This window comes from Falco cherrug, chromosome 4 (genome assembly GCF_023634085.1).
Source record: "Falco cherrug isolate bFalChe1 chromosome 4, bFalChe1.pri, whole genome shotgun sequence".
NCBI classification, from domain to species: Eukaryota; Metazoa; Chordata; class Aves; order Falconiformes; family Falconidae; genus Falco; species Falco cherrug.
In genome coordinates, this window is record NC_073700.1 from 3,608,745 (window position 1) to 3,620,876 (window position 12,132).

The window sequence follows — 12,132 nt, forward strand, 5'->3', positions numbered from 1 at the left end:
TTGCTTTCATGTTGTTACCTAGCATACTTTAATGTACGGGTATTTGAATGGTAGAGCTCTACAAATGAACCTGAAGTTATCAGAGTGTTGCTGTGTACTTGGTGGCACAAATACAGGAGAATTCTCTGTGGTTTAGCTTCAACACTTTGTATATGAATCAACATTCCAAATAAATTAACATTCATAGCCAGTATATAAAGTGGACCTTGTAGGAAAAAATGTAACAACACCAGCTTAGTATTTTCGTGTTTTGCACTACATTTCCCTTAGTGTGGCCTTATAGCCATCACTGCCCGCCCCACGGCTCACAAGTCTCTCTGTAAAATGGGAATAAAACATTAAATGCCTCGTAAGAATGATGTATTTTTACAACTTTTCATTAGTGAATTCACTGACGTCAATCAGAGCACTCTACTGAGGGTCAGCCTCCCTGGAGCCAAAATGCTCTGGATCCATTCCTTTGATAGCGGTACCTCACAACTAAATAAAAATCCTCAGAATAAAAGAGTCGCCGCATCGCGAGTGTGTGTGCGATGATGAATTTGATGAGCGAGGCTCACACGGGTAACAAGTTCAGCGTCTCATCAAAACAAAAGGAGACGTCTGCTCCCCACCAGCTAGAGAAAATGCTTTCGGTTTTATTCAGGGACTTCCCCTTGTCGAGTCGCACCAGCGCACTCAGCTGCGGCGACCAGCTGCGCCCTCCCCGGCCCGCTGCTGCCCGTCGTGCAAGGGCACCGCGTTACCCGGGCGCTAACGGGTCGCGCCGTGTCAGGGGCCTGTTACACCGCCAGGAACAGCCGCCCGGAGCCGAGCACTGCCCCCCGCCTCCCCGCCCACAGCCACCGGGCCTCCCCCGCCCGTGTGCCGCAGCCGCCCCCGTTCCCCTCAGGGCGGGCGTTCCGCACAAAACCGCCCGTTCCCCTCACTGTGATTTCCGCCAGCAGCGGCCGCTCTGCAGCAGCGGCGAGGCCGGCAGCGCGGCGGTGCGGAAGCCTCCGCGCTCCTTCGCCCGGTCGCCACCCCCGCCACCCCTCACGCCGCGCAGCCCAGGGCCGGCCCGGCCCGCCGCCCCACTCGCACCCGCACCCCGGGGCTGGGGCTCCGCGGGCGGGCGCGGCCCCTGGGCGGGCTGGGGGAGGGGCACCGGGCGGGGCGGGGCCGGGGCGCTGCGTGCGCACGCGCGGCTCCGGCGGGGCGGGCTGGGGTGGCGCTGCCCGCCGGCGCGCGGCCTGCTCGTGCGGCGCGGACGGGTGCGTGGGGGCGCGCGGCTGCTGTGGCGACGGGCGGGCGGCGGCGGCCGGGCTGTGGCCGCGGGGCCTGGCCGGGACCCCCCGCTCCCCGCCCGGCTCCCCAGCGCCGCGACCCTGGCGGGGCTGCCGGCGGCGGGGCGGGGTGGGCGCTGTGTGGGGGCTGGGCCGAGGCGCCGCGCTGCTGGCCCGGGCCTAGGCCCTAGCGGGCGGGGCGGTGGGCGCTGGTTCTCCCGCCGGGGCCGGACCCGGCCCTGCGCGAAGGCCGCTCCCGGGCACCCCCCGGGGCCCACCCCCCCGGGCCGCGGCAGGGCCCTGGCGGCCCGGCCTGCGCCGTGCTGGAGCCCCGGACTCCCTGCGCCGCCCTGCGGGAGGGCTGCCCGGGTTAACGAAGAGAAACCCGCCAAGCGGTGCCTCGCTCGTCAAAATTTCTTCCCGTAATTATTGAAAACAGTTTATATTTAGGCACCGGTGTGCTGCAGTCTGTGCTTTTCTGCTCGGTCGTCTGCTTGAGTCTGGAAACGTTTCCAGCAGCCGAGGTTTCTGAGCTGAGGAGGAGAAAGAGAAGTTTCTGGGGCAGGCTATTTAAAATATCTCTCCCATTTCCTTATTGAAGAATTGTAGTGTGGGCTGAAGCAGCTCTTGAACTCCTATAATAGATAAATGGTTTACCTTTTTTATTTTTGAAAGTCTCTATTAACATTGCTAATTGCCACATTTAGCAAAACAGTGTTGGACCACATATGTAGTTTGTTCACCTTAAGTTGTATATGAACTAACTGCAAAGAGTGTGCAAGTTAGTTACTCTGTTTCCTTTAACCTTATAACTCTAAAACTTCTACTTTTATCTAAAAACATTTCCAGCTGCACCCGCACATCATCACTGCGGTGTCTGGCACAGCAGCTGCGGAATTACACCTGGACAGAGCTGTAGGATTCATTGCTGATTTGCTATTGGGAAGGGAATACCGCTGAAACATATAAAAATAGGTGCACTTTAACTCCTGAATGTTAAATGCTTTGTTTCCACTTTGTAGGAGGAAACATTTAAGAAATGGCTGAAGCGGTTTTTCATCCCCCAAGAAGGAAAAGAAGAGTTTTTGAGTCATACGACTCTCCCTTTCCTGTGGATGTAGGTGGGAAGGATTTCAGAATGTGCCGGGCTGAAATCATTAACAGTAATGTTATTGTGCGGAACCCTGATGATATTGAACAGCTTTATAACAAGGTGCTGTACCCTGTTTGCACAGTATTTTTAGTGTTTAAAATGTAGGCAAGGCATACTACTTATGTTAAAATCTGTCTGCCTTTATGCTTTCCTTCCTTTTCGGCCTCCAGTAATTCTCTTGTGTCTCCCTCCTCTCCTGGAATCATTACAAGACATACATTCTGTGTCATATCTGAAAAGTATTTTATCCCAGCAAATAAATTTTGGAATGAAGTGACATTGTGAGCTAAAATACAGCTATGAAGACTTCACATTTGTCATGTTTATTTCACCTTTCAACATTTTGTGCAACCTTGTAAAAGCATTTTCTTGTTTTTAAAGCTCAGGAGGTTGGAGAATTAATGTTTTATAAGTGTTCGTATACTTTTCACTTCAGAGTGATTTCTGCCTGAGTAATATAAGCTACGCTTAAGCCTTTTATGTCCAAGTACCATTTCACCACCATTCTTATGCAGTAGCTTTATCCATCTCTTTGTTTTCTATTATGCATTGTCACAGCTTTGATATACAGGTGTTTTCTTCTGTATCTGCTTTTGAAATTTACTTGGGGTGTCACCTGACAAGTATTTAGAACTGAGAAAAAAGACTCAACACTCTCCACTGGTTAAATCTTTGAGTTAAATCTCTTTGTAATTTGGAAAGAAGTTAATTTTTGTGTCATAATGAGGACTTTTCCTTTTCTCTGAAGGGCTATTTTGGAAAAGGTATCCTTTCAAAAAGTCGGCCGATGTACAGCATTTCAGACCCCTCACTGGTTGCTAAGTGGCAAGGTAAATTGTGCCCATTTGTACCTTCATCACTATTCTAATAGTACCTTTCACTTTTCTTTGCTCATTGAAGATATATGTTTATAAATTGCATACAGAAAAATAATCTCTACTGGGTCAGCTCAAGGATCTCTCTCTCCCCATACCTGATGATGGCCAGTACAAGATGCCTAGGAAAAATACAACAGGAAACATATGTCGATAGCTCCTTAGTGCATTCTTCTAGCCTTCACTGATTTGTTGCTTAGGAAGTCTGTAAGTAAAGGTATCATCCTTGGACTTTTCTTCATATAACTGTCCAGTTTTTCTTGGGTTTAATCAGTAGATTTATAGTGTCTGTGAAATCATGAGGCAAGAATATGTGACATTTGTAATGTGTTTATAGCCAATTACATCTAGTCTACTCTTGGTTGTTTATAGAAAGACTGTCATTCTTTATTTTTCTGTGACAGTTAACTCTCCGTAGACATCACTGGATTTTATCATATCCCTCTGTAGTTGGCTTTTTACAGGCCAGAGAAAAACACTGTATTTGGTTGTTCCTCATGTTCAAACTGTAACCTCTGTACCTTTTCTAGTTCTGCTGTGTCCTTCCTGAATACAAGTGGGACCAAAATGGCATACATTGTTGAAAATGGGGGTAATTACAGGGCTGCAGGTTACTTCAGTGATTGAAATCACAAGAAAGCATTTTTATATTGATGAAACAATGTATGATTTTTTTTTTTTCTCTATACAGGTGCTAACCTAAACTTGCCTATAATTACATCTAAAAAGTAAGTTAATTTACATTAATTCTTAGATTTTTTTAGGAAACAGATTCTGTTTGCTTACTGGTTTTCAGATTGTTGGCAGTATAAATAATAATGATGACTTCTATTTATTTTCTTTTTATTTCATTTATAAATCACATTAGAAAAACCAGAAATAGAGTAGGTGATATTGAGCATGGTTTTTCATCTAAGCTCATAGGTAATTCATTTGTAATAATATCAAGCATAATAAACTTGTTTCTTAGCTGAGGAGGAGAAGGAAGTTTCTGGGGCAGGCTATTTAAAATATCTCTCCCATTTCCTTATTGAAGAATTGTAGTGTGGGCTGAAGCAGCTCTTGAACTCCTATAACAGATAAATGGTTTACCTTTCTTTTTAAAGTCTCTATTAACATTGCTAATTTGCACATTTAGCAAAACAGTGTTGGACCCCATAGGTAGTTTGTTCACCTTAAATAGTTTATGAACTAACTGCAAAAAGTGTGCAAGTTACTCTGCTTTAATCTTATAACTCTCGAACTTTTACTTTATCTAAATTTAAAAATTATGCTCTTTCAGTCCTCAACTTTGGGTAAGACAAACAGTAGCAATATAGCTGCTGCTGCTGCTACAGTTGCTGCTGCTTGCAGAAACACTTGTCATTCTTACTTGTCTACTTAGTGATTACTTTATGTGCCAGCAAATACAGCTGAGCATGGATGCGAGTGTAATTACATTGGTGCAGAAAGTGCATCATGGTCTGTATCAGTAGAGCTCTGTAAGCGCAAATTATATGGTGATTAATCATAGGACAAAGAGGAGTCTATTTTTTCCAACAAAAAGTTCAGCACTGAATTGTATAGCTTTATTATGAGACTTCAGAGGGACTTGTATTTTATGTTGACACATGACATTTGCATTTAATTGCCTTTGTAGTTCTGCGTTACCTGGTTTGCGATTGCTGTGTTAGGATTTTATTGGGGGAAATAAAGAATACTGTAGCAGAGTTGCCCAGGTTTGAATAAGGACAGCTACACTGAGCTGCCTGTAACTGTCACGGAATGATGATTAATGTCTTCCACTGAATATTAATGTTCTCGTCCAAGGAGAAATAATTGAAGGGGTACTAAAAACTCCATGAGAATTGAAAAATATTAGAAATATTTACAGCTTTCAGCTACTATCTCACTGATGGGATTATTGTTATTTCTCAGAGATGTGAGGGTTTTGGTTAAAACTGAAGGTGGTTTCTACTTACGATTTTTACACTGGTGTTTTTGGTATGCTGTTGCTGTTTCAAAGATTGTTAAAACAGTGTTGAAGGTAGTGTTCTCAGTAGTTAGCTGTATATAATAGATGAAGAGTGTGAGAGCTCTATATACAAAGTCTTGTTGCGTATTTTAATCATGCAAGCTCTGATACCAAGATGGTTTTGCAGGGAATTCAGGCTTAAAGCTTCTATGGGAGAAGGGAATTTTTGTCTGATGAAGTTCTTGCTGCTTGAAACTATATAGCAGTAGTCCTCAATGCATGGTTCTTGTGCAGCGTTCACTAGTGGCGTTTGTTACCGCAAAAATTTGAAAGGCAAACCAAAGATCTGCAGCTTCTTGAAGACTGGAGTCCTGTTACATTGTGCATGCTTGTCTTTTGGGTAGCAGGTAGTGGGGGGTGTTCAAATTTTGTTTGTGAACTATACCAAATCTTTTTAAGGTGCTGGTTTTTATTTGTTAATTAAAGGATGTAATGCCCTAGAACTTCTCATTTATTCTACTTGTTTACTAGGTACCAGTGTCATGTTCAGTGGGCTAAAAGTATTTTGCGACAGCAAGGATTTGATGACTGCTCGGTTACCAAGATTCTCGAAAATTACACTAAACCTCTTGAGCTACCACTTTTGGAAAAGGATGGAGCTGAGCAAACCAGTAATAGTTGCAACACAATGGGCCCAAATACAGAAAATACAGAACTTTCCAGACAGTGTTCTACAGGTGCTGGAAATGTAGTAGCCCTAAGTCCTGAGAATCAGAACGAAGACCACAAGAAAGCGGGTTTGGAAGGAGATCCAGCAGCCATATGTGCCTCTAAAGAACAGGAACAAAGTGACTTGAAAGAGATAGCGGAAGCATCTTGCCAGAAGCATGGTTTTCTTGTGCATTGCAGCTGCAAGGCTAAAGAGAGCACTGAGCAAAGATCTTGTGAGGTGATCAGATCAAAAGAATGTGCTCCAGAATATGTATTGGTGCAAGAGGAAGAAGAAGGTAGCTTATGTCCTGAAGGTGACTCAGCTCATGCGCAAGGAAATGTAAGGATAGAGTATCCTAATCTTTTAGAAAAATGATAGCGTCAGTGCTATTTTCAGAATTCAGTATATTTTCCAGTTTAACATTTTAGTAATATAGTAAATTTTTCTTGTAGCTTATCAAGAAGGAAAAACTAGTATGCAGAAAAAATCCATTCAGGATTTTTGAATATTTACAACTCAGCTTGGAAGAGGTATGTTTCGAGTACAGTACAAGTTGTTTTGCTTTTAATCTGAAAAGTAAACATTAATCTGTGTTACAATATAATTTAATACCTGTTTCTAAGGTACAGAGTTCTCCAGTGTCTCCTAATTACTTGGATTGTCTTAGTCATTAAATTTATTTTTAATAATCTGCAATAGTTACATGATATGGTTAAAAAATATATAGGCTCCAATCCCATTTGCTTTAGACGAATATTCCCACTGAAAAAGAGACCAGTGATAGCACTTAAGTATAGAAGTGCCAGGAATATAACATTTATTTAAGTCCTGCTTTGGTTGTGCTGCTTCTAAATATATTCACATATGTTAGTTTTAACACCGTGCCTTCGGTAGTCTACAGACTAGATTATTTTTCATGATTTTTTTTTGTAGTGCTGTGTCTGTTGAAATGTAAAGGTCATGAAGACAAATCTCAAAGAAAATCTTCAGGCAACTTGTTTGTTGTGATGACAGGATGGTTGTATAAGATTATTTTGGGCCTTTGTTCTTACATGGATTATGAACTACAAGAGTAATTATCAGTTAAACTTACTCTGTTTATTTTTTCAGGCTTTTTTCTTGGTGTATGCTCTGGGATGTTTAAGTATTTATTATGGTGAGGTAAGAGATTTGGATTAGTTTTTGGATTACTGGGGATAACATCAGTTTGGATATGTTTTGATCTGAAATTTTTACTACTGTGGCAGTATTTTATGCTGTTAATTCTGAAGCAGGAAATACCAAACAAAGTAATTAGGAAGTTTTTCTTATAAGTAATGGTATTTTGATATGTTTATGAAATATGGCTTTGAAAGTGTTAAGTTTACCAAGGCAAATATTGTTAAGCACAGTCTTTCTGTAGGGAAAGGTTTTTGTTGTAACTCAGGCAGGAAGTATGGGGAAAGCAAGTATGGGAGGAATAACATGGTAAACAGTCTCTTTCCTGAAACAGGAAAATTCCTTGGAGTTTTAAGCATTAATCTGTAAGTATATCAAGCTATTGTTAATCTAATGACAAAATAATTGAAACCTGTGCTTCTAGTTTAAGATATATCAAATTTTCCTTTAATCAAGGGCATTATGGGACTGATGGTGAAATGCTAAAAAAACCACTAAATAGAGCAGCAGGTTTCTGTCTTATATTTAGGGATTCCATAATTTATTGCCTGAAGTTCTTGCTCTTTGCAGATATTTGATATTTGGCTGTTATGCGCTACTACACACAGTATTCTATATCTGCTTAATATTAATATAGTCACGTTAATGCCTTTGTGATTTTTAGGAGCCCCTAACCATTTTGAAGCTATGGGAAGTTTTCAGCGAAGTGAAGCCTGATTTTAAAACTACCTACATGGCGTACCACTACTTCCGCAGTAAGGGTTGGGTCCCCAAAGTCGGACTGAAGTATGGGACTGATCTCTGTGAGTGGCTTTAAAAAAAAAAATTGAATCATGTGCAACTGACTTCTCTTCAGGCAGTGCAAAACTCCGGTGCCAAAGATGAATTCGGTGATGAGGAGCCACATGCCTGGAACAGGTTTTGCTGCTTGTAGTTGGCAAGAGACATTTTTGGCCAGACTATAACTTAGCAATAAAATTAGGATATGAGTGGAAAATAGCATCACATATCTCGTAGCTGAAGAGACAGCTCAAATGGCCTGTTGTTTTGCTTTGTGAGGTTAATAATTAATACAGGATTGCACTGCAATTCCCTTCCCAAGTTTCTCTGTCCCCATCTAAACCCATTTTCTGCTGTGTTACGGCCTAGAGAGGTTGTGGAGTCTCTTCTCTGGAGGAGTTCAAAACCTGCCTGGATGCAACTCAGCAGCCTGCTGTAGGTGAACAGGCTTTAGCAGGGGGTTGGACTAGATGCTTTCCAGCGGTCATTTCCAACCCCAGCCAGGCTGGGATTCTGCAGTGTTAACATGATAGTCTCGGGAATAGCAAGTTTGCATCTAGATCCCAATTCTCCACGCATCTCATTGTTAGTCTCGTTTAATGGAAGTTGGGCTTCTGCTGGCTGAACTTACTGCTAAAACTTTCTCTGTACGAGTTACTATTTTTTGGGGGGGTGAGGGGAGGAGGGGGAAGGGACGTGCTTGTTTGTTAATGGTAGGGGTTTTAATCTCACAGAAAAAAATTAGTAGGGTCCATAATCCCTTGCTAAGTAATTCAAGAACTACATTCAGCTCACATCAACATGAACAGTACAGTAGTGCCTGTCATTACAGGAAAATGTGCATAACGGGAGATGTTTTTTAATGTATGCATGCAGACCAGCAGGTATTTTAATATAGTTATATAATTTGGGGGGGTGGTGTGTATTTGAGTATGTCGAGGTTGTGCTGAGCTAGTCCCTTAGCTCGGGGTGTAGGTTTGGCTGAATTAATCATTACTGCTCCTGGTACCCTGGGCTGTAGGTGGGGTTTTGCTACTGGTCGCCTGATGTGCACATGAAATTTATACTAGTTTGTTCACTGTTCACGTTTGGGTCTGAATTTGTTGTTCAGCATATCGCTGCCTTTGGATTTGTGCCAGGCAAAGGAATTGGATTAGTTTAAGGCTGGCAAGAGTTCTGCCTTATTCCTGAGCTCCTTCTTGTTCTTTGGCAGTACCTTCTTACAGCTGATATTACTACAATTGCTTATAATGAATAGTGTGCAAATCGTGGTTGTCGCTGGAATGAAGTGCTACTCGACCTTTTCCTGACAGGGGCTATGCTAGCCAGCTGTGTAAGAAAAGCTGTGCTAGTTAAAGGCCCCTCTTCAAGCTCATGGCAAAGGGAAGACGGGAAATGCAACCATTTAGCTCTCAAGGCAGCAGTCCAGCTTCAAAGAGTCTTGTGTACCCTTATATAAAGAAGGAACTTTTGGTGGCTCTGGTGGGCAGTATGTAAGAACTTGACCCGTGCCTCTCCTAAAACTTGTGGAAAATGCTTGATTGGAACAGAAATTTGATGGCTTATTGTGATCTTTTACTTCTACTCCAGTGGCTCAACTTCTTTACAAATACAGGGTTAAAAGCATGAGTCTGTTGAAGAATTCTTTATCCCACTGCAATTGCTAACTGTCCTTTGGCTCTTCTATTTTATCTTTTACCTGCCACCCCCTGCCTTCAGTCACCCTGCTGTTCCCACGGCTTTTTTTCTCTTCCTTCTCTCTCCACTTGCTGGGGCAACTTAATTCTGAGCAGAATTCAAAAGCGTTGAAGTTTTCTCTTGTGTAATTAAAACTGACAAAACATTTGGAAATATTCGTGGGCCTGGTATTAAACTCGGATGGAAACTCCGTGATTATCTAACTGAGGTGTTTCTCTCTCATTTCAGTGCTGTATCGAAAAGGCCCCCCTTTCTATCATGCAAGGTTTGAAGCTCATGTTTCTGTCTAATTTCCTAGTTCAAATCAGTAAATTTTTCTCACACAAATTTAGTATCTTCATTGGTTAAGCACATATTCTTCATGCAAAATACTTTGCCAGAGGCATTCATCCTGGGAATGCAAAAGTCCTTTTAGCAGAGGTACTAAATAACACAATTTCATTGAATTCATATAATAGTAGTAAGACATTAAAAACTAAAAAGTTGCAATGAGCATATTTAGCACCCACATGATGAATGCACTCAGGAAAGTGATTTGATTTAGTAATACTGACTTTTAAAAATATATAGTATGAATAATTTGTGTAATTTGGGAGAAAAAACTTCTAAGGGATGATAATTGTCTTTATTTGTTAGCGAGGCAGGTTGAACTCCTAGATAATAAATTGGTTATAAATGTCAGATGGGCATCTGTAAGAGAATGCTACAAACATTAGCAGAAGGGTGGGGAGGGAAAGTGCCAGTGAGCATATTCACAACTTCACCTTTTCTCCTCTTTTCCTAGTAGAAAGAGACTTGTTTCACAACTTGCTTACTGCATGCTGGCATACTGTTTAACGCCAGTTTTTAGGTTCTGATTCTTAAGTTTCATGATCTTCCTGAAAGAGTAGTTTTCTTTCTGTGACTCGGCCTATCTGCTTTGTTTTCCAGTTACTCTGTTATTGCTGAATTAGTTGATGATAATTTTGAAGGTTCTCTTCGTAGACCACTCAGCTGGAAGTCTTTGTCTGGGTTGAACCGAACAACTGCTAATGCTTCTAAGGTAAGTGTAAGATGCTAGTTCTAAAATAGCTTTAAAACGATAAATGTACAGTTTAGTTCCAAAGAACAGGGAGTGGGAGTGAGGCTGGAAAGAGAATCCTCCTGTTTCTGGTCTGCTGAAGAACGTGTTGAGTTGCCAGTAGGCAAGCAAGTTTCCTTTGTCAATATCCAGATGAATTCTGGAAGAAGCTTATTAAAGTCTTGTCACCTGTTAAAAGTTGTGTGAGGAACAGAAGGAAGACCCGAGGGACACTTCTTTCCCACTTGCCACTTCTGTTTTTAAAGTCTTCTCCATCTACCAGGATTTTCTTTTGAAGGGTGAAACTGAAAGTTTCCAAAAAATTTTCACTGTGATAGAGCCTCAAACATAGTGCTTCCACACTCCCAGCTGGGGTGCTCAGGTGTTGTGTTACCATTCTAGTTTATCTTATGGCAGTTGTATGCTTTGATAAGTAAAACGAGATATGTGTATCAGCTCTCCCCAACCTGGCTGGCAGAACACACCTCGTAGGAGACTTGGTAGCTGCATTTCTAACGAATCTAAAACTTGTCTAGAAAGAAATGGGTTGAAATGAATGTACTCATGTTTTCTGTTAACAGGAACTTATGTTATGCTATTTGATTAGACCTTCTGACATGACTGAAGAAGAGATGTCGACACCAGAATGTATGAAAAGAATTAAGGTTCAGGTGAGTAATTATTTCTCTCCTTTGGCAGTGTGGCTTTGCCTTGGGGCAGCTGGACAGCTGACTGTAAGGGCCCCCTTGGAACTGTTGCTTGCTCTTTAGCATGCTTTGGTTTTTGCACGCGTAACTGATAAAATAACTAGATTCCTTTGTGCCCCGTCCGTGCACAAAGGAGTGCATTGCAGGCTTTTTAAAGACTTAAGATCTAATCGAAATTTTAATGTTGTTGCTACTGTGAATTGTGAGCATTTGCATGGGGAAGCAGGGATACCCACAGAGACTGTAAGGTTAATGCTTGTTTAAAAATTAAGGGAGAAAAAATGTGAGACACCAGCTCACTTCAGGAACAAATGTAGTCCTCTACTAAAACTTCTCAGTGGTCGCATGATATATGTCAATTTGCTAAAGGTTTAATCTCCATCCCTCACTGGTTCTCTGTAGCTTCCCCACCCCCAATAATCGCTGTTTTTTATTTCAGGAACTGATTGTATCTCGTTGGGTTTCTTCTCGTGAGCGCAGTGAGCAAGATGAATTTTAACTGACTGTATAGGAAAAACTTACTATTTTTGAAACCACTTCTTGTTGGTTTTTTACCTGATCTTCTCACGATGAACCATTGCCTCAGAATGGTTTCTATCGACATACTCAGCTGGTATGTATAAATTCTATTTAAAACGAGGTAAATCCTGTTTACTGGAGAGAATGTTGTACTGAAAAACACAAGTGAACTATAATAATGCATTTGAAGGGGAAAAAATTAAACCTGTGTTCTGACTCAAAATACTTGTTTGTTCCCTTAAAACTGATAA

At 41.9% G+C, this 12,132-nt stretch overlaps 1 protein-coding gene across 2 annotated transcripts; it reads left to right on the plus strand.

Moving 5' to 3' along the window:
• Nucleotides 1–1,200: 1,200 nt before the first annotated feature.
• Nucleotides 1,201–12,104, plus strand: TSEN2 (tRNA splicing endonuclease subunit 2). Of its 2 annotated transcripts, XM_055709145.1 has the most exons (12): nt 1,201–1,253; nt 2,288–2,478; nt 3,167–3,248; nt 3,985–4,021; nt 5,779–6,298; nt 6,412–6,489; nt 7,070–7,120; nt 7,782–7,920; nt 9,824–9,860; nt 10,526–10,637; nt 11,237–11,326; nt 11,802–12,104. In XM_055709145.1, the coding sequence occupies exons 2-12, from the start codon at nt 2,305–2,307 to the stop codon at nt 11,859–11,861; spliced, it is 1,380 nt and encodes a 459-aa protein (XP_055565120.1). In that variant the 5' UTR covers nt 1,201–1,253; nt 2,288–2,304; the 3' UTR covers nt 11,862–12,104. The 2 variants fall into 2 exon arrangements, with proteins under 2 accessions (XP_055565120.1, XP_055565121.1); XM_055709146.1 differs by lacking the exon at nt 1,201–1,253 and having other exon boundaries at nt 2,298–2,386.
• The last annotated feature ends 28 nt before the right edge of the window (nt 12,105–12,132 follow it).

Coding starts and splice junctions, on each gene's coding strand:
- TSEN2 (XM_055709145.1), top strand. CDS start 2,305: ATGGCTGAAGCGGTTTTTCATCCCCCAAGAAGGAAAAGAAGAGTTTTT. Junction 6,490..7,069: donor TACAACTCAGCTTGGAAGAG/GTATGTTTCGAG, acceptor TTATTTTTTCAG/GCTTTTTTCTTGGTGTATGC. Junction 7,921..9,823: donor GAAGTATGGGACTGATCTCT/GTGAGTGGCTTT, acceptor CTCTCATTTCAG/TGCTGTATCGAAAAGGCCCC.